This window comes from Pyricularia oryzae, chromosome 5, assembly GCF_000002495.2.
Source record: "Pyricularia oryzae 70-15 chromosome 5, whole genome shotgun sequence".
In the NCBI taxonomy this organism is placed as follows: domain Eukaryota; kingdom Fungi; phylum Ascomycota; class Sordariomycetes; order Magnaporthales; family Pyriculariaceae; genus Pyricularia; species Pyricularia oryzae.
The window spans coordinates 14,936-34,234 of record NC_017852.1 but is presented as its reverse complement, the minus strand read 5'-3'; the positions used below and the strand labels follow the sequence as shown (position 1 = coordinate 34,234).

Here is a 19,299-nt window from a genome sequence, read left to right as displayed (position 1 = left end):
TGCGAGCAACCTGGCCACCTCAGCCAGGTTTTAGCTCTACTTTCCAAACTGGGTACTGTTAACGCGGTGTGCCTGCGGGTGTTAATCACAAGCAGATCTACGTCTGCTGTGGTGGCTGCCCTCAATAGCGTTCGCTATCGCAGTCTGGATCTAGAGGCAGAGCACCGAAACGAAACGCGAAGCGACGTTGCCAATTTTCTTAAACAAAAGTTTGCTGTTATTAAGCACCAATGGGAGATCCTGGAAAATTGGCCAGATCCAGCGCAACTAGACCGTCTGATCCATTTGTCGACAACGCCTTCTCCTCTACTTATCTATGCAGCGACTTTATATCGCTTTATCGATGATCCCGATAAACGGGGAGATCCAGTTGACCAGCTAAAACTCTGGCTTCGTCAATGCGATAGCAATACTCCCCAGCTAAATCAGGTTTACCTGCCGATCCTACACTACGTTTTGTTCGGAAGTTATAATGTTCACGAGAAACCGAAGCCGTTAGCGGAGAACCTCCGAATGGAGCTATTCGATGTTTTAGGAGCTGTTATACTCGCTGCCACCCCTTTGTCATACAAACCGATCGCGGCCCTGCTTGGCATGCCTTCACGTCGTGTTCATAGACCTCGTCTACGCGTAGGGATTCGGGGTTGAGACAATGTAACTAGTGCGATTCGCTATACCTAATTATCTGTCTTGTCTACCGTACAAAAGGGAGTAAAATGCAATCTGGCTACAGAGGGAAATAAAGGGGTGGTGTGGAGTTGTGGATGCCTGAAAGGTTAGGAATTCGGATCGCACTTGATATATGCTAGTCAGCGTGCATCCACACGCCCAAGTGCGATAACAGTGACTATTATTCCAATACGTCGAGTTGCTTTGCGGCTACATCATTTACACGCCGTCCTCAGCGTCCCGAGCGACCCTGACATTCCCGTACGGCTCCTGCATAAGTCAATCAGTGACTTCATGCTCAATTTCAAAGCCTCTAGTCACTTTAATTATGGGGTAGACGCGGCACACGCTATGCTCGCGGCACAATGCATCAAACGCATGGAAGCAGGGCTCAGACGGGATATTTGCAACATTCGAAAGCCAGACGTGCTCAGAAACGAGATGAAAAGCAAATGATAAATACAAAGATCCCCGCAGATCTGTACTTTTGCTACCGAGACGGATTGGGTCCTTAAATGTGTGTTTTAGGTTCGACACTTGGATCTGCCCGACTTTCTTCTGCTTTGTGCTTTTGTTCAGCTTGTAAGGCTCGCCTCCAAGGGCCAGGAAAGCCAGTATGCTGTGGCGGCAATTGCTTTTGAGTATATATTGCATGCTTTCGCGCAGTATTTTCGCCTTTGTTCTATCAGCCTCGTTTCCCCCTGGCTTTTGCAGGCGCTGCAGATTGAGAGCGATACGATCTCTGTCCTTGCTGCTCAAACTCTTATCCGCCCTTATCCTTCGTCCGATCTTGTTGACTCGGTCGTGAACCGGCATAGGACCGTGTCGAGTCATGGTTCTAGTTTGGGTTGGCGTTGCTGTTTCGAGCAAAAAGTCGCTTTAATAATTGTTTGAGCTTGTGGATGTATTATTACTGGGCTTTACAATGCAGCCTGATCTTGAGGACGAGGTTCTGTCCGCCGTGGTCCGTGGTAGCCATTTCTAGGCAGCAAACGCGATTCACTTTTGCTCGCAAATTCATACGGTCGCAGCATTGTTTTGGTTCACGAGATGCTGTCGTGTCGCGTTTGCATTGGGATCAAAGTGGACCCGTCTTAAGGGTTAGGGCTAGGTTCAAAGTGCGATATCAGAGGTAAAGAACCAGATACTTTTTGACATTTGTAGGTTGTTTGCTATATTAGACCAGTGCTGTTACAATTGCGCAGATTGCCTCTGATGTGAATTTGTATTCTGGAAGCAGAAACTAGTCGAGATGAGAGTATAGGTCGACATAGGTATTTATATAATTGATAATGCTGCAAACAACGCCTTGCGGGCTGTTTGCTTTTGGAGGTTCTGAATTCGGAAGACGGTTGTCAAGATGTAATGTTGGATTTTGTTACATTGATCGGGCATTTTAGAGAGCAGAAATAATGTTGGTTTTGCTGTAGAAGCAAAGCTCACGAATACCAGATCATCTGGTAGACCTAGGACATCGTCTGTCACAGCCCCAATGGTGAGTAGTAGTAATAGTAGTAGTATTATTTAACGCCGGGCTCGGCCCGGCTCATTAGCCGGCCGTTAGCAACCTCCCGAGGGGTATCTCGGCGCGCTTTCTATTTTCTCTATTTACACAGCGGAAAACAAGGGCATAGAAGCGAATCGAGCCTGACCGGGTTCGTGCCCGGTCCTGCTTACAGGTTTGTTCACTGACGCGACCCCGTGCCTTCAGGCGCACGGAGGATTCGTCTGACGGCAGTTGACGGCTCTTCATCGAGAGGGGCCTGTGTCCAAACAGCGGAGCTGTCGGTCGTTTGTAGCCATGGAGACGAAGTTCCCAACAAGTGTGGGCTCGACGGCACAGGCGGGTGGTTGTTGTCGATAGCCAGCCGGGTTATCCTTGCCACGGGTAAGCGGGGAGGAGGTGGAGGGAGCAGGATTCGAACCTACGTTACTCAAGTAACAGCCATGGCGCTTAACCACTGCGCCATTCCCCCCACCCAGCCAATATAAGCGGTACAGTAAAAAGTAAAATAGGGTTAAAAACTCTAAATTTTTGGTTATATAATAGTATTTTATATGCACTTGTACAATTTTTATTCGATTTATTATTCGATTTTATATTCCAATATATAAAATGCCCAATAATTTAACTGTATCGCCTTTTACCCATACGGTGCGCGTAGAGTGCAGACACTGTGCAGTTTTGCCCGTTAACGGCAAAATCGACAAAACGTCCCCAGATTAGAACGCGCGCTATCTTTTCCGCCAATGTAATTGGTGAAAAAGCCATGTGGCTGGTAAGGTACATGGAGCGCACGGGCCCCTGCGCAGCCGGGGTCTAGGCTGAGCACTGAGACTAACTTCTACTGTCACCCGGCGACTGTAATTCTGCGACGTCAGAGTGCCGCATCAACAAAGCAGTCTACATTCGCGACACGCCGCAATTGAAAGTTTTGTCCGACAAACGCACCACAATTGCCCTCCTTCTCTCCCACATCGATTCCGCGATGCAGCGACAACCATCCCTTCCAGACCTGCATTTTTCATCGCTGCACGACAAAATTGACGCCTGGCTAGACGGCACCGGCCTCGACACCGAGTACAATTCATCTCCCAACATCAAGAAGCGCGCTTTCGACCCCGACATGCCGACACCGACGGGAACCTCGCGATCGGGATCGCCCTCCAAACGTCAGCGCACAGATGGTGCAGCATCGCTATCAAACCAGTCTCTCCAGAGCGCACAATCTTCATCCTTTCCGCCTACATCGCAATCCATTGCCTCAATTTCCAGGCGGCCCCGGTCTCCGAAGAAAACAGCGGATAAGTTGTTCGGAAAGGTTTTCAACGCCAACGCGTCTTTGGACAACCAACCGGAAACACCACTGCCTCCCGATATGCTGAATCTCTACGAAAACATTATGGACATACATGACAACACTATACCAATTTACCCTCTCGGCGCAAAAAATCAAATCCAAACTTTGATCAGGAACACTTCAGATGACAGATTTATTCCAGACCCTGATTTTGAGCAACATGAGGACAAGAAGAAACTGGACGCCGCGATCGAACTGGACGACTTGCTAGCCATACAAAAAACCGCGGAGAGGTGTGCGAGGTACCTTAGCCATGAAGGTACATGGAACTCTGATGTTCACGCACGGATTTTGAGGCGTGCAGCGGCTCCCTATAGTGGAATCACGGCGGTAGGGGCCACAACAGCAGGCATTCAACCTGAATGGCGAAGCGGAACTACGGCGGACGACGCCTCAAATGGCAGCAAAATGGTGGACTATCTCCTAATTATTGACGATTCAGACATTGCACTGGGGCATGCAATTCGAAATCACACCAGAATGGTTAATCAGACCTCGGTTGACGATTTTTTGGAGCAACCTATCGGCATTAGTATCGAAACCAAAGTTTCGCAAACTTGGTCGAACCAGGGAAAATTGCAGCTCGGAAACTGGAGTGCTTCATTGCTCTACAGATGGTCCCTGTTGCCGACCCTTTGCACCGATTCATGCCGCAAGCCCGACGACTATGTAGCGCCGCCCGTGATTAAGGCTTTACCAATCGTCCTCGTCACCGGTCATTTCTGGGAGGTTTATTTTTTTTGCGACGAAGAAGACAACTACCAAATGTATGGGCCAGTCGACCTTGGAAACACCAGGTCGTTGAAGGAAATATATAAGCTACTTGCGTCATTGCGGGTGCTTATCCGATGGGTGGATGTCCAATTGCGTGATTGGTTTTATCGCCTTTTCCATGTTAGGTAGCTTAGAAGGGTTAAAAAATCGTTAGTCAAAGTCGGGTATTTCTTCGGCTCAGCTGGTGGACGGACGGTCGCTACACGCTGCAGAGCGGGGGCCTTGATGTCGTCGTGCTAGAGAATACAACTGTCACTAGAAGAGGCGCAGATAAACAAGCCCAGCTGGTCACTCGGATACTGAACTGCGTCTGTCAGCTCGCAGCCTCCATCTAAACAAGCCTGGTCCGTCACACATATTGGTCCGTCTGCTCATGTCAGGCGCAGCTAGTGCCTCAACGGAGAGGCCGTGTGCGTAACTGAAAGCAAGGTCACTGGTTGTGCGGAACGCATGAAGAGGCTCTTTTGTGAACGTCTGTCCGGGCTCCTCTTGACAGCCCGCCCCAGGTTGCCAGACATGGAATCAACCAACCCCCTACCAGTCGACGGCGGAATCGGCAGAAGGCGGTTGCCCGACGGGCGAGATGCAGAAGCCGCCCCTGACCTAGTCAACCAGGCCTTCCTTCTGGTGGGGAGAAGTAACTGACGTCCGCCTCCATTATGCACAAGCAAGAAATCGTACCGATCGAGCGGCTCAGCTGTCATCGGAGGTGCTTCTGTGGGGATGTGAGGCCGGCGCTGGCTGTTACGGTGGTGGTTGCAGAGCAGGGGGCCTGGTCGTGGTGATTGTGGTGGTGTTGTTTGTTGGTCGAAAAGGGGTTTGCCAGGCGCATGCAGGTGTTCAGGAACCGACCGCGGCGCCGCAACTGCAGCTTTGCTCGAGGCATAGGGCTCGGCGGTCGACAACACCGACGTCGTCGTCGTCAACGGGGACCTCCAAGTTCTCCAGCGGCCACCCCAGTAGCATCCGAATCTTGGCCATTATTTACTGGTGCCGAAACGGAAGTGGCAGGGCAGGGGGCTAGGTGATAGTTGTCACGGCGGTAACAATGCCCAAAAACAATTATAGTGGCTGGTGGGTGGGCATGGACATTTGGCAGCGGCTGCCCGTATCCCCTCCTGCCGTTTCCTACGGCGGCTGTTGGTTGTGCTGCTCGGTCGTCGCGGGACAAGTCGTTCTTAAACTTGTCGTTAGAATAATCTTGGATGTGCTTTTAGAGTTGCTAAGGAAACTGTGCATAAATCCCGGGCAGAAATTTGGATCGACGTGTATGATGGCGCCCTTGCATCTGTCGTCCGCCACACTACTAAAATATATACCGGCTGACCGGCTCGACGTGAGGTGGTGCTGGCTGCGAGAGGCTGCACGGAGCAGGGTTTATCGCAGGAGGCGTTGGTAAACCCTGGGAAACATGTCCACCCTCGACGTGGATTGCACCGACTGTTCCTTGGACGAAAAAAAAAACACGAAACATCAGTGGGAACGAGGAAATGCAACACCTTGGAAAAATGAGATCTCGTGCCCTTCACAGTTTTTTTTTATTTTGCCCATCTTAGCTCCCACGAAAGCTCAATGCCAATACTACTTTTTCTACACCACATCTCACGTGCAGGTGCCCTGGATTATTACCAAAGAGTTCCCGTTTCTTGGGTGCCGCAAAGCGTCTGGCGGAAAACTTGTAAGCCTACGCAACGGGCCATAACAGCTGCTGGGTGAAGAATTTGTTTTGCACATGGTTATCATAAACTATCGAGAGACCCGTTTTATTTTAATGGCGTGCACGGATTTCACGGCAGTCGTGCCGCTATGGGTCCATATTGGAAACGACATCATCATCATTGGCCCGGAATGGCGCCGGCATCTGGTGACCTCTGAAGAATGTTCTTCCGGATTACGCCCACAAACTTGAGATCCGTGGGCGGCCTGAACATTATTCTGCAGAATCACGCACACGAATTTCAGATGGCATTTTCCATGCATTATCAACAGGCGCGGGCTTTACACGCTCCGTCCCTTCACAAAACGAGCAGAACCCGACTGCCTGGGCACGTTTAAGAGAGGCATCTTGCCTGGACAAGAGAGACGGCGGCTTTGTCATCCCAGGCCTTGGACCAACCCCCTGTTCGCGATGATGTATTATATATGCTTCTCGCGAGCAAATCTTTGATTACCGAGTCATTTCGGGCGCCCAGCTTCGCCCAGTGCGGCTCCCGCAGGCTTGTCGCTAACAAGCTCACGGAAATTAGTGGTATCGGGAGGGTGGGACAGGGCCCACATGGCTGCTGGCCACTCCCCTGCTTTCCCTGGCCCTGGCCGCAAAACCGGCATGGCCGCGTCACGGTGTCTCCCGTCGGTTGACGACTCATTCCAACGCCACTACGGGGCCTGCCTGCCTGCCTGCCTGCCTGCCTGCTTGCCTGCTTGCTTGAGCCTTGCTTGCCGGCTACCCACGCCGATGCGCGACAGACGCCTCCCGGAGTTTAACCTCCCGCGGGAACAATAACGCGAAAAACGGGAACAGGAGCAGGAAACAGGCACAGGAACAGGGCAGCAGCCTCACGCAAAAATGCCAGCCATGTCGACGCCGATCCAACGCCCACCCCTATTTCCGAACCTTTTGACCATGCCCTGACTTGACCGACCTCCTTCTCGTCCCCGCACCCCAACTATGGCGGAGGCGGAGAGTTCGTCACTCCAACGACAAAAGAACAAGGACATGGTGCCATGGACCCACGGGGTCATTGGGGGCTGGCGGATATCGGCAACAACAGCTTAGCGGAGTTTGCTCGCAAATTTGTCTGCCCCAGAATTTTCTCGACGAGGACGTACAAAACCCCAATTTCCCCATGGCCAGACCCTCTCCAGAGGGAAGATGCCGCTCTACTCACTTCTCTCCCTCTCGCTCCCCTCTGACACCAATTGAAGCCAGTACTCAGTCAGGGCAACACCAGTAGCAAGCAGCAGCGATGGGCAAGTTCTTCTTCGGCCTCACGGGCCACCACCTGGCCGTGTTGCAGATAGCCCTCATCGTGGCGCCGTCCTTCATCCTGTTCGGCTACAACCAGGCCGGACTGGGCGGCCTGATCGGCCTCAAGGACTGGGCCCGGACCTTTCCCGAAATCGACACCATTCACAAAAAGGACGCGGGCACGTCGACGCTCCAGGGCTTCGTCGTTGCCACCTGTGTCATTGGCGCCTTCTTCGGCTCCCTCATGTGCGGCTACACAGGCGACAAGTTTGGCCGCCGCCACGTCATCGCCTTTGCCGGCCTCTGCTGCCTCGTCGGAGCCGTTCTCGAGTGCTCCGCCTTTAGCCTCGCCCAGCTGATCGTTGGCCGCATTATTGTCGGCCTGGGAATCGGCCAGCTCAGCACCATCGTGCCCGTCTGGCAGAGCGAGACCAGCGGCGCCAAAAACCGCGGCAGGCACGTAGTGCTCGATGGGCTCTTTATCTGCGTCGGCTTCGTTCTCGAGAGCTGGATCAACGTAAGTTCGCCTTTTGCCCGTCCTTTTTTTTTTTCTCAATGCCTCATGTGTACAGTGTTGCTAACATGGGATCCCCCCCTCAGCTCGGTTTCTTCCAATTCAACGATGGCCCCGTCACTTGGCGCCCTCCCATCGCCATCGGTATCATTTTTGCCCTGACTCTCATCGCCAGCATTTACCTCTTCCCCGAGAGCCCTCGCTGGCTGGTGGCCATGAACCGCAGCTCCGAGGCGCGCGAGGTGCTTGCGGCCCTGCGTGGCCTTCCCGAGGACTCGATGGAGGTTCAGGCCGAGCTGTCGGGTATCGAGCTCTCACTCGAGGAGACCACTGGCTCGGGGGCCAAACTGAGCGACATGCTCGATCCCAACAACGAGGATAAGCTGCTGTACCGCTTCGGCCTCTGCATCCTGCTCCAGTTTTACCAGCAAATGTCGGGAACCAACCTCGTGTCCGTCTACGCCACCATCCTGTTCCAGGACAACCTGGGAATGAGCCCCGAGTTGTCGCGCGTGCTCACGGGCGGCGCCCTGACCTGGAAGTTTTTGGCCTCCTTCCTGGCTTTTATCTGCATCGACCGCTTCGGCCGCCGCGTCTGCTTCATGATCTCGGGGTGCGGAATGGGCGCGTGCATGATCGCGCTAGCAATTTCGACTTCGTTCGACGAGGGCAACCGCGCGGCCCAGATCGCGGCCGGCTGCTTCATCTACCTCTTCAACACCTTCGTCCCCATCGGATTCCTGGGCGCCAACTTTTTATACTGCACCGAGGTCGCTCCCGTCCGCCTCCGCATGGTTATGTCGAGCATTTCCACTGCCAACCACTGGCTCTGGTATGTCACTCACTCCCCTTCACAGCACACTCTCCAACCTCGTCGCACGTCTGCTGGCTAGCCTGGTACTAACATTCCCAACCTTCACCCACCGCAGGAACTTTGTCATTATTATGGTTACGCCCGTAGCCATCTCGACCATCGGGTGGCGCTACTACATTGTCTTCTCCGTCATTTGCGCCTGCATCCCCGTCAGCGTTTACTTCCTCTACCCCGAGACCATGGGCCGCAATCTCGAGGAGATTGATTTCATGTTCCGCGATTCGCCCTCGGCTTGGGCCACGGTCAAATACGCAAGGACGAGGCCAGTGGCTATGCCCCAGGAGTTCGCCAAGAAGAACAAGACAGACCACGTCGAGGGTGTCGCCGTCAACGACGATTCGGATAATACCCCCAGGGCCAGCGGTTAAAGCGAAAGGGTTTTGAAAAAGAAGCGAGTTTTATTTAAATGTTTGTATATAAAAAGTTATTACAATCTGCCCGACGATACAGAAATTAGGCCAATGTACAAAAAGTCTTGCAGTACCTGCATTGGGCAAATATTTTCTCGGTCCCAATTGTGAAAACAAGCTCCCGTCCTGAGTTTCACCGCTCCTCATGGCGTTGGGAACAATCCCGAAGATAGTTTTGCTCTTGGGCTACGCAGGGGGTTTGATCCGGCAATTGTACTCCAAATTCCCCAACTTGCCAGAGATCAATCTTGAGAAAAGTAACATGGTTTCGCCAGCGAGGCCTCCCAGTTTCAAGGGTGAGGTAAAAGTACAGCTGAAGTTGTCAGTCAACTCATGCTGGTTTGCACGTTTTATTTATCCCTGCTGGACTCCACAAATAGATTTCCACTGTTTTTAGCAGCACTTTAACCTAAAAAAAACGTTCCGGTCTATTAATACTTCTATCGCACCCAGCAAGGGCGTGTCCCATTCACAGCTCTAACAGAAATTCCCAAGACACTATAATTCCTCAATAATAACTCCTTAAGGAGAACACCTGCGAGTTTGTGTACGAACCCCAGCGATTTCAATTTGTAATATTAGCCCGCCAGGCGACGCGTGAATCCGGTCGAACTAAACCTTGTTACAAAATTATATATTTCCTTTTAATTAATTATATATTATCTGTAAAAATAGCAGTTAATAGGAGCGGGCCAGTTATACAACGCATTTTGACATGAAAATCCCAGCATCAAATTTATATTCGCTTTTCCGTCTACTTTTAAACTAACCCATTTAAAGGCGAGAATTAATTACTCCCACTAATTATATATTCCGAAAGCAATATTCTTTTTATAAGTATAAAATTTATAACGGCAGGCCGTATTTGCAAATACGTTATTAACTTATAAATAAAATACCCAAGTGTTTCTTTTTTTTGTTTTTCTTTGTGGTTCCCGGGTTTGTAATTTTAAATTAAATATATCTTACTATATAAGATCGCTTAATTTAAGCAGTTATATAAAGATTTAGCCTAATAAGTAATTAAACCAATTTCGCGTTTTTTACAATTATTTACATGCAGTTATAAAAATATTGTAATTTTTCGGTATTTACTAAAGTTATAAATAAAGTATGTAAATTTTATAAATAAATAAATTGCCAAAACAATATGCTAATTAGGGCTGTCGGGTGCAGGGAGGCGGCGGTTAAAAGTGCTTCAATTTATGCAAATAATTATACCTGCGACTCAGCCTGTATCCCGGCTCTAATGCAAAAGTTCGTATAAAATAATTTCTGTTATTTTCAACATTTTATATACTTCTCTAAACTAGGTCTCCCTACCACTGCCAGCCTAGGCATTCAATTTGTAGGAGACTAATAATAATAGCCAGTTATTTTACTTTTTGTCACTGCACACAGGTTGTATTGCTTTGGAGAGCTGCGAAACGTTGCCGACTTTACAGCCGGATCCGAATTTATCAAAATAACAACATTTTTTCATATTTCGAATTTCCCCTCTGTTTATATTGGGTCTAATGCCGGAGTGGGCTTTTACCGTTGTAAAGTCGAGCTAATAATCTTAGAGATTTCCAAAGGAGATTTTAATTTCCATAGAAAGCGCCTTAAGGGTACGAGGACTTTGGCAATACCTTCTGTATAAGAGTAGTGGTGCGATTATTAATGTTGGAATGGAAATTAATTTCTTGCCGTCGAACAGAATTCATGGCCAGTTTCGTAACCATCGCTTTGTGACGTGAAAACATCATTTGATCCCAAGTATACCAGAGAAACAGCTACATATGATCCTGCGTTTGCAGTATAATAAATATAGGATTACACCAGTAACACCCCGCAAATTCTTCTCATGCTAGTTATAAATTTCCTGTGCAACCATGCCGCTGCATTGCTCTACTGGGATACCTGGATACCACAGCTCGTTTGAGCCGTGGTCACCCTCTACATTGGCTACTGGACTTTCTCGGCCTCGACTTTTCGCCCAGCTCAAATACCGGGTCTTCAGCCTGCGCCGTCCTGGCACATCTAGCTACTGCAACATTTATGTAGGTAGGATCCCGGGCCATTCCTACCTAGCCCCTGACACCTATTCCAGGCAGATCAAGTGCGGTGTACCGACGGCTTGCATATGCGAAATTTTCTGGTGGAAGAGCAATGACGACAACTCGGAAACAGTTTGTTCCCGACCGTCCCTTAAATGGTTATGGACAGTCCCCGGGGAGTAAACAGGCTGAATCAATTGGCCACAGACCCTTTGGCTACATTCAGCGTCTTACTTGGGCTCAACTCCAGCGTGGCGGTGTGAGTTAACCTGGCTAGATAGGAAGGGGACAAGGGGCGGTGGAGAAGTAAAATGCTCTTTTCGTGAAGGGCGATCATAGACTCGGGCAATCTGGATTGCCACGAAGGTCATTGGCTGTCGAGGGCATGTTCTACCACAACGGATTGTTCATCGAAAGAATGTTGAATTAGAGACCAAAATGGATGTTTGCAGCTATCCTGGCGCCAAACCTGGACATTCCTCCATCCTGCCAAGTAGACTTGAGTAGCGTTGGGCCGTCCCCACATCTTAAAGATTGAATATGTTTAATAAAAGCGGAAGATGTATTTGCTCCAAACTGCAATACTCGCTGCGACACGGTGCCTATTGTACCAGAAAGCGAATAAGGCAAGAGGATGGACCGCAAATAGGAATGGAAGTTCAGCGGGTTTGCCCGAATGTTACGGTGGTGATAGTTTTGAATATACTTACCTCTCTGTTTGATTCCAAGATCAGATGAAAGGGCGGTATTAGCCGTCGCCCCGCTAAAGCGGTTGCCTTGAGACACTTGGGCTTAGTGTTGCTATCCCTGGCGACTCTGGCTGGCATCATTCTTAAGCCAACCGCATTTCCTCATTCCTGAGACAGCATTTCCGAGAAACGTTTCGTTCGCCAAGGTAGCCTCATTATACCTAGGATGCCCAACACACAATCGGAGGAGATGGGTCGACTTGTACGATAACTGCGCAAAATGGTGATTATAAAAAACAAACAGAGCAGAGGCGAGTTGGTAGATGGAACATTTCGCGTGAGCAGGCACTTGCCGGGCAACTTCAACGCGGCATACCTAGCTGACAATACTCAAATGCCATCTTAAAACGAACCACTGGGGCCCAATGTTACAGCCTAGATGAGCAAGTGGTCTGATATTGCACTAAAATGGACATGTACTGTACGCCGCCTCGCTCGAGGTGAGATTGTCCATATTAGCCCGGGTGCTGGATCTGCTAAACTCCGATTCTGAGCGATCATTGCTATTGCTGATCGGGGGGCACCTCCTTTTCGTGGACGGACTTGTAGGAAAAAGGATGGCCGACAGCAGACCCGACTCTTGTTGCCAAGAAGATGACTAACAAGACGAGAGATAGGCGGACAAGCACAGGGGAAGTTGTCCGCGATTGTTGCTTCCTCGGCCCTCTACCAATTTGATTATCGGAGCGCACTTTGCGTCCCCTGAGCGCGAAATGCTAGATTGATAATGGTTGCAGACGTGGTAGCTTCTACGGATGCGTCCGATGCTATTACCAAAAAGCTTAGAATTTGGACCAAGAGTTCCACCAACCTGGGTGCCTGAGGAAAGTTCGCGGCACCGGGTCTTACCCTTTGCGTTTGCGAAGCGTTTGCGGGCATTCTTCTTCTGCCTCTTCTTTTGTGGCGCCACCCTTGTATTTGCTAGTCTTTTCACTCGAGTTCGCTCGGGGGCTGGAGGAGGGGCGGATGGAGGCGACGGAAATTGCGATGCTGGCGCAAATATCGTTGGCACCCACGGCGGCAGTGCGAAAACGGAGGTCTATATCAAAAGATCTCCAGAATATTATCGAAGGTGCTTTAGCTTAACCAAAGCCACAGGGCAACTTAGCATTGTTATTCGGCCCTTGACGCTGTAAGTAATTACATTGACTTTGGCTTTCAGGTTGTCAACTTGTTTGTGAAAATTATTTGTCACGGGTTTACATTGTTCCTGATGCAGAATAATCTGCTTCAAACTTTAATCTGGCCGAGAAGACAACTGCACAGAGGGATTGGTTAAGCTATGCACGCAGTACAATCCTTGAATCAATTGCCCTTTTGGAAAAGCCTGTGTTTATTTTGCCTTTGTACGAAGGAAGATCACACTTTTACCAAAGTAAACCTTCAAAACCTCGGTATTCTATGCGGACGAGATGAAATTACCGTTTGTCAAGGTTTTATTGCGTTCTGTCGCATGAGCATTTAATCTATTTAATTTTGCATTTATACACTTTATGCATTCCCCTTGCGAGTTCGTACACCAGGTACTTGGATATTTAAAGGGTGCATGATACCTGCCATAGACGACTCTTTTTTTAACAAACCACCTCACTCGCAGTCCAAAAACAACTGGTCTCCTCAAGTCCTGCACTACAAAATCTTCGACTTTATCTACCTGTATCAACCCACCAATCCAACCAACAAGCTTGGATATTTGTGCTCAGACTACCACCCACCACCCACCACAACGAATCTTTTCACAATGCAGCTCTCATTCTCAGCAATCGCCATCCTTTTGGCCTTCGCCGTCAACCACGCTACGGCCGACTCGCACCAGAATCTTGTTTGTGTCAGAACCTACCCCGACAACAACAGTGCAGAGAACCTTGAGGCCACACGATGTGCCTGCGATTGGCTCAAGAAGAACGGCAAATGCGACGACTGCACTATCTGGGAGAACCGACTCTGCCATTCGGATGCCAAGTCTCTGGACGGAAATGAGTTTGAGGACGCATGCGTTAGGAAATGCCCTAACCTTGGCGCTACTGGCTCGTCTATCCCCCCTGCTTGAGAGGGTTCTTTCACCTCGAGTCGGAGTGATTGTTGCGCGGAGCCTGATTAGCCGGGTGGGCAGGGCGCACGGAAACAAAACACCGTCGAGATGGCGACTGGACTGGGAATTAGGGAGAGCGCTAGGTTGTTAAAACAGAACGATTGAGGAATCAAAATTCAACTATATTACAGCAAAGTAGACCTTTTGCCTGTTCGCTCAACATGTGACATTGATTGTGCTGGCGGCCCACATTACCAACCGCGGGAGTAGATGACATTCGTGCTCAGTGAAAAGTGGCGGCGAGGAAGCTGAACGTTGAGGCTGCAGAGGTCGGGTGAGATGCTCGTCTCTGGGCGTCGACGCGCTCAGAGCTGGCTCCCTTACGACGGTGGCGAGTAAGTAAGGTAGAGACGAGGTTCTAGTGAGGAGAAAGTCCTCATTCACTGGTTTCTAAAGATATTCGACGACTTTGAGTCGGTATGCGGGGCTTAGGAAGCCCCTGACAAGTTGAAAAGGGTACTGTCAAAAGCCCCGATCCCGGTTATCCCCAACTCCGCATGAACCATTCGTGCTTTTCATCACGGCCGCCACGCATTTCAAAAAATGAATCATATAAGATAACTAGAGCTATATTTAGACAAATATATGCCCTTGGCCTGCTCTTCCGATTCCGGGGTTCCCCCACGGGGCAAATACACCGCCAAGTCAGCTGTCAGGTTCAGGCTAATTAGCCCTCAGGCTGGCCAATACGACGGTTCAAGAGTCATGACCGTCATGAGTGAACTGCTTAATGACTTGGGACCTCTTACCCAAGTTCATTAGCCAACAAAGACGCAGAGTTGAACAAGCTTAAATTTAGCTACAGTGCGACGTTGGGGTTACGGTGAGGTGTCACTTAACCCGGTTATGTAAGCTTGTGACTGCACTAAGTTACGAATCCGCGACTTGTGAGCCTACCAACTAACTAGTTTCTATCCCTTTAATTAACCGACCAGCCTCGAATCTTGACACGGTGGCCATAAAAGGCTTTGCTGCGGACTGGTATGGGCACGATGGGCATGGCGAGTCACGCCTGTGCCGTGCCGCGCCCATTGCCAACTATAATTGGAACATATGCATGCATTATTAAAGAGGTGTCACCGTTTTAGCTCGTAGAGTGCCATATATCGGAAGAGTATCCCAGTCTCAACTTCATCTGCGCTATGGACAGCGAGCCACTGGAGGGTTTGGGGCCCAGCGGCAGCCTCGTTGATCCAAGGCAGCGGGCAACGTTTTCACATACTCGAGATTAACGGATCGCAAATCATTTAAAATCATGGAATCCATAACACATCGGCATACCTCGGAAGACATGCTTTCATGAAAAGCACGAGTTGCTGCGTTGTGAGCAAGGAGAGATAAAGTTAAGGATGACAAGATAACAGGAAAAAAATAATAAACCTTGAAGAAGATGGATATCTTGGCTTGGGCCGCTTTGGAGGAAATTCGGAAAATGTGCACTGATTACTACCTTTTCGAATCACAGACGAGCTAGATTATCAGCCCCCAGACCTGAGAAACACAATGGCCGCTTCTCTGCCTGTTGACAAAGACAGAGACGGTTGCTGACACCACCCGCGGATGGTGGCGCCAGCAGTTCCAATGGCATGGGCCTGCCTCGCCACATAACGCATCAAATCATCGGCGGATACGCCGGCGAGCTAGCGCAAACCAAATTTCCAAACAGGCGCCTGTAGTTTCGATCTCTCTCCTACCCGCGCGTTGCATAAGGGTTTGTACAAACCAAACCTTATCGAAAAGCTAATCACCTGACCCACCATTTTCTTAGCTGGTGTGCGCGGTATTGGGGAAAGAATGGGGCCGCAGGCGGTTTGCACCGGACGGCCGGGAGCTGGATTCAGGCACTGCGCCCCTCAAAGCCGCGGAGTTCAACGGTACGTGCCTCCGTACAAGGCGGGGTTAACGGAGTTAACCTTGTTAACTCCACCAGCCACCTCACCAAGATGCGAAAACGAATGTCGCGGGTTTTAATATTATAATAAACTTTGTATGATTATGCTTTTATAGTTCCATGGAAAAAATGGAATATATAAACTGTCGCGAAATTGTATGCCATACGGGTTCTGTTTGCTTTTTTTTTCGTTTTTTTTTCTTTTTTTTCTTTTAAATCCCGACCCAGCTCGTATAAGAGATCCTTTTGGTAAACAACAGCCATTACAATTCTACTACATTCCGACTAAAAGAAAACAAGATAGCTTGCCAAAATGGCGAGTCAAAAGTTTGACCCTGACAGCGATATTCCGAGCCTTTCAGGCAAGGTCATTCTTGTGACTGGTGGCAATATCGGCCTCGGGCAGGAATCCATTCTGCAATTGGCCAAACATGATCCAAAACGCATATACCTCGCAGCGCGCAGCGAAGAAAAGGCCCGAAAGGCAATGGAAGCTATTGAACAAAAGATAGGCGCCGCAAAATCCTCGGTCATCACATTTCTGCCGCTCGATTTGGGCTCGTTCGATAGCGTCCGTAAGGCCGCCGACACGGTCAAGTCGCAAACAGACGAGCTCCACATCCTGCTTAACAACGCAGGCATTATGATGACGCCGGCCGCCAAAACTAAGGACGGTTACGAGGAACAGTTTGGTGTTAACCACATGGGCCATGCATTGCTTACCCGCCTGCTGCTTCCGCTGCTCGAAAAAACTGCCAAGAGTGGCGCTGACGTCCGCATCGTCAACCTCTCATCGTCCGGTGAGATGCTGGCCGCCACCGATTGTTTTAAGGACATGTCGAGGTACAAGACCACCATGGAGGATGTGCAAACGGTTAAACGATACGGTGCGGCTAAGCTGGCCAACGTCTACCACGCGCAAATGCTCGCGCAGAAATACCCCAGCATCAAGGCTGTATCGCTCCACCCGGGGGTTGTTAAGACCAACCTGATGTCGCGTATGAAGGAGAGCTGGCCCATATTAGGACCGATCGTTTCTTCAATCATCAGCAACGTCTTTTGCACATCTGTAGCAGACGGCGTCAGGAACCAGCTTTGGGCGGCCGTAAGCAATGATGTTGTTAGTGGCGAGTTTTACCACCCCGTCGGCCTCTTGGGTAAGGGCTCGCCGGCGACTAAGAAGGTGAAGGAGGCTGAAAATTTGTGGGAGTGGACCGAGAAGGAATTGGATGCGTATTTGAACAAGTGAGGCTACTTGGTAGGGGAGAGAGAGCTTGGTTTTGTTGGGTTTTGTTAGCCTTGTGTGGTAAACTTGTAATTACGGGTAACTTCTTTTGATGTTTTTTTAATTATAATATATCTTGTTGTATATAATCCGAGCATGGGAGTATGAGGACGAGAGGGGTAGTTGGTGCAACAGCAGTGCTTAGGCGGATTTGTATCTTCCAGAGCCGGCCCGATAATGTTCTGCCCAATACATGTAGAATTTATTGGATCGGCGGGGTATAGCCATGCTTTGGCAATTTGTCTCGATATTATCCAGTTGTTTTCTATTGCATTGTCAAACCTAATATTCCAGCTTTGCCTGAAAAGCTTACACCTTTGATTAAATGTGCTTCTCGGAAGTCGACCCCGAAGCCTTGTTTCGCAGGGTCGATTGCAAAAAGAAACAAAGTCCCCCTCACTACAGGAAATTCTCTGCTGTTCTTGTTACTATTAGGGCATGTCGGGTCTGCATTGTGCCTGACTGTCTCCAGCTTCCTACTCATGCAACTCATCTGGGCAACCAAAGGATTAAAAGGCTGTTAATCAGAAAGAAAAAATGAATGGAAGTGGCGATGGGCAGATATAAACTGTACTAACCCTGCGATAAGCCAAGAAATAACAACTATCAATCGATGCAAACACAAAGAAAACTATAAGCGAGTAGAAATTCTAGTACAACACGGATAGAAAAGACTTTGTAACGTTGGGTACCCCCTAACCGCACCCCCCTAACAACCGCACCCCAAAAATAACAACACTTCTATTTTTACTCTCGAACTTTTATTATAAATATCTCCATGAATTTTCTGCTTTTTGCATTAATTTTTTCTAACTTCTTTTCTTTATTTTTCAAAATGAAAAAATATACCGAAAATTAATTTATTTCCGCTATTAACGACGTTAAAAATGGCGAATTAATTACAAAATCCTCCCGAAAATGGGGTATACCTATAAGCACCCTTCGAGGTCGTTTCAACGGCGCCAAACCTAAAAAACAAACAAAACAACTATTCCAAAAGCTTTTCCCGGAATAGGAAAAATATTTAGCGGATTGGGTGTTTGCCCAGGCCGTTTTAGGCCTTCCACCAACGTATTAAAAATTACGCTTTTTTGCGGAACGAATTTTTCAGGCCGCCGGAAAGATAAAAGGTTTTGGAAAACGTTGGATAACCCGGTTTTTGGCTCGTTATCCAATCCTTAAAACCCAAAGGCCCCGTCGAATAAAAAACGCCCGGGTTAATGGGGTTATTACGGAAATAATTAAATTTTAGTGGTTTTATATTACCAACCCCGTTATTAACGATATTAAACCGGAAAATCGGTGGAATATGGACAAAACCGGTATAATAAAAAATAAAGGATTTAATAATTTGGTATTAGGTTTTAACGGGATCCGGCCGCTACAGCGAAAAAAGCCCGGAACGCGGGGTTGGACGAATATAATCGAATATATATCGGTTACGGGGGTTACCATACCTCCCCTCGTTATATTTAAAAGAAAAAGCGTATAGCAACAATGGTTTCCAACAAATTTGGATTTTTTCGATAATTGGCAATTTTATATAACCGAAAACGGGTGGATAAATAACAAAACGGCTATCGAATGGTTAAAAAAAGTATTTATTTTATATACCTAACCCAATACCTGTCACGGGCAGGCAGGGCGGACAGGTAGGTGCGGGCGATCAGGTAACAGGACAGAGTATATTGGCTATCTAGTCTTCCAGGTACAGGGTAGCAGGTGGTTGTTGACGAAGACGTAGCTCGAGGAGCTACATATCGGAGACTGCAGAGATTTCGCGTAGATATACGCGCGCGAGGCGCTCGGCCCTCGCGCCTTCACGTGACAGGGGTCATGACTAAGCGACAGCCCAGTGGCTGTCCTTCAGGTCTGTGACAGTATTCCCCCCTTCCAGGCCGAGCTCCGTCACGGCCGGGGCCCGGGCTTATGGGGGTATCGACGGTGGAAATTCTTTACCAATTGAGCAGCGTTTTCCAGGTAATCGGCAGGTTCAGTCGTGGGTTCGCTATATCCAGCCCAACGGACGATATATTTCAGCCGGCGGCCTCCTCGGCCGCGGGTTTCCCAAAAGGAGTCGAGGATCTCTTCGACTTCGTATTCTCTCTCACCTTCCACTTCCAATTGGGGTGGCGGTGCAGGTTGTTGGCCCGGCAGGGGCTCAACGTCAGCA

General features: G+C 49.2%; 7 protein-coding genes and 1 pseudogene across 8 annotated transcripts; 5 read left to right on the top strand and 3 right to left on the bottom strand.

Moving 5' to 3' along the window:
* Positions 1-901: 901 nt before the first annotated feature.
* Positions 902-1,503, bottom strand: MGG_17291 (uncharacterized protein; the record flags this gene model as incomplete). Its single annotated transcript, XM_003717636.1, has 2 exons — positions 902-939; positions 1,155-1,503. The coding sequence occupies 2 exons, from the start codon at positions 1,501-1,503 to the stop codon at positions 902-904; spliced, it is 387 nt and encodes a 128-aa protein (XP_003717684.1).
* Positions 1,504-2,573: 1,070 nt separating this feature from the next.
* MGG_20224 lies at positions 2,574-2,645 on the bottom strand (annotated as a pseudogene). The gene has a single exon. The product of its transcript is annotated as a tRNA-OTHER (tRNA).
* Positions 2,646-3,048: 403 nt separating this feature from the next.
* MGG_10917 (uncharacterized protein) lies at positions 3,049-4,707 on the top strand. The gene has a single exon (XM_003717635.1). It carries the CDS (start codon positions 3,159-3,161, stop codon positions 4,431-4,433), a length of 1,275 nt encoding a protein of 424 aa, XP_003717683.1. The 5' UTR covers positions 3,049-3,158; the 3' UTR covers positions 4,434-4,707.
* A 290-nt stretch (positions 4,708-4,997) lies between these two features.
* Positions 4,998-5,315, bottom strand: MGG_17290 (uncharacterized protein; the record flags this gene model as incomplete). Its single annotated transcript, XM_003717634.1, has 2 exons — positions 5,157-5,315; positions 4,998-5,045 (listed from the first exon to the last, which is right to left on the bottom strand). Exons 1-2 carry the CDS (start codon positions 5,283-5,285, stop codon positions 4,998-5,000), a joined length of 177 nt encoding a protein of 58 aa, XP_003717682.1. The 5' UTR covers positions 5,286-5,315.
* A 1,348-nt stretch (positions 5,316-6,663) lies between these two features.
* MGG_10916 (sugar transporter STL1) lies at positions 6,664-9,175 on the top strand. The gene is made up of 3 exons (XM_003717633.1): positions 6,664-7,789; positions 7,873-8,618; positions 8,716-9,175. Exons 1-3 carry the CDS (start codon positions 7,271-7,273, stop codon positions 9,026-9,028), a joined length of 1,578 nt encoding a protein of 525 aa, XP_003717681.1. The 5' UTR covers positions 6,664-7,270; the 3' UTR covers positions 9,029-9,175.
* Positions 9,176-10,944: 1,769 nt separating this feature from the next.
* Positions 10,945-11,606, top strand: MGG_17289 (uncharacterized protein; the record flags this gene model as incomplete). The annotated part of the gene is made up of 3 exons (XM_003717632.1): positions 10,945-11,112; positions 11,243-11,368; positions 11,562-11,606. The coding sequence occupies 3 exons, from the start codon at positions 10,945-10,947 to the stop codon at positions 11,604-11,606; spliced, it is 339 nt and encodes a 112-aa protein (XP_003717680.1).
* A 1,993-nt stretch (positions 11,607-13,599) lies between these two features.
* MGG_10914 (uncharacterized protein) lies at positions 13,600-13,908 on the top strand (the record flags this gene model as incomplete). The annotated part of the gene is made up of 1 exon (XM_003717631.1): positions 13,600-13,908. One exon carries the CDS (start codon positions 13,600-13,602, stop codon positions 13,906-13,908), a length of 309 nt encoding a protein of 102 aa, XP_003717679.1.
* A 2,168-nt stretch (positions 13,909-16,076) lies between these two features.
* On the top strand, positions 16,077-17,110 carry MGG_10913 (retinol dehydrogenase 12). The gene has a single exon (XM_003717630.1). It carries the CDS (start codon positions 16,155-16,157, stop codon positions 17,088-17,090), a length of 936 nt encoding a protein of 311 aa, XP_003717678.1. The 5' UTR covers positions 16,077-16,154; the 3' UTR covers positions 17,091-17,110.
* Positions 17,111-19,299: the final 2,189 nt, after the last annotated feature.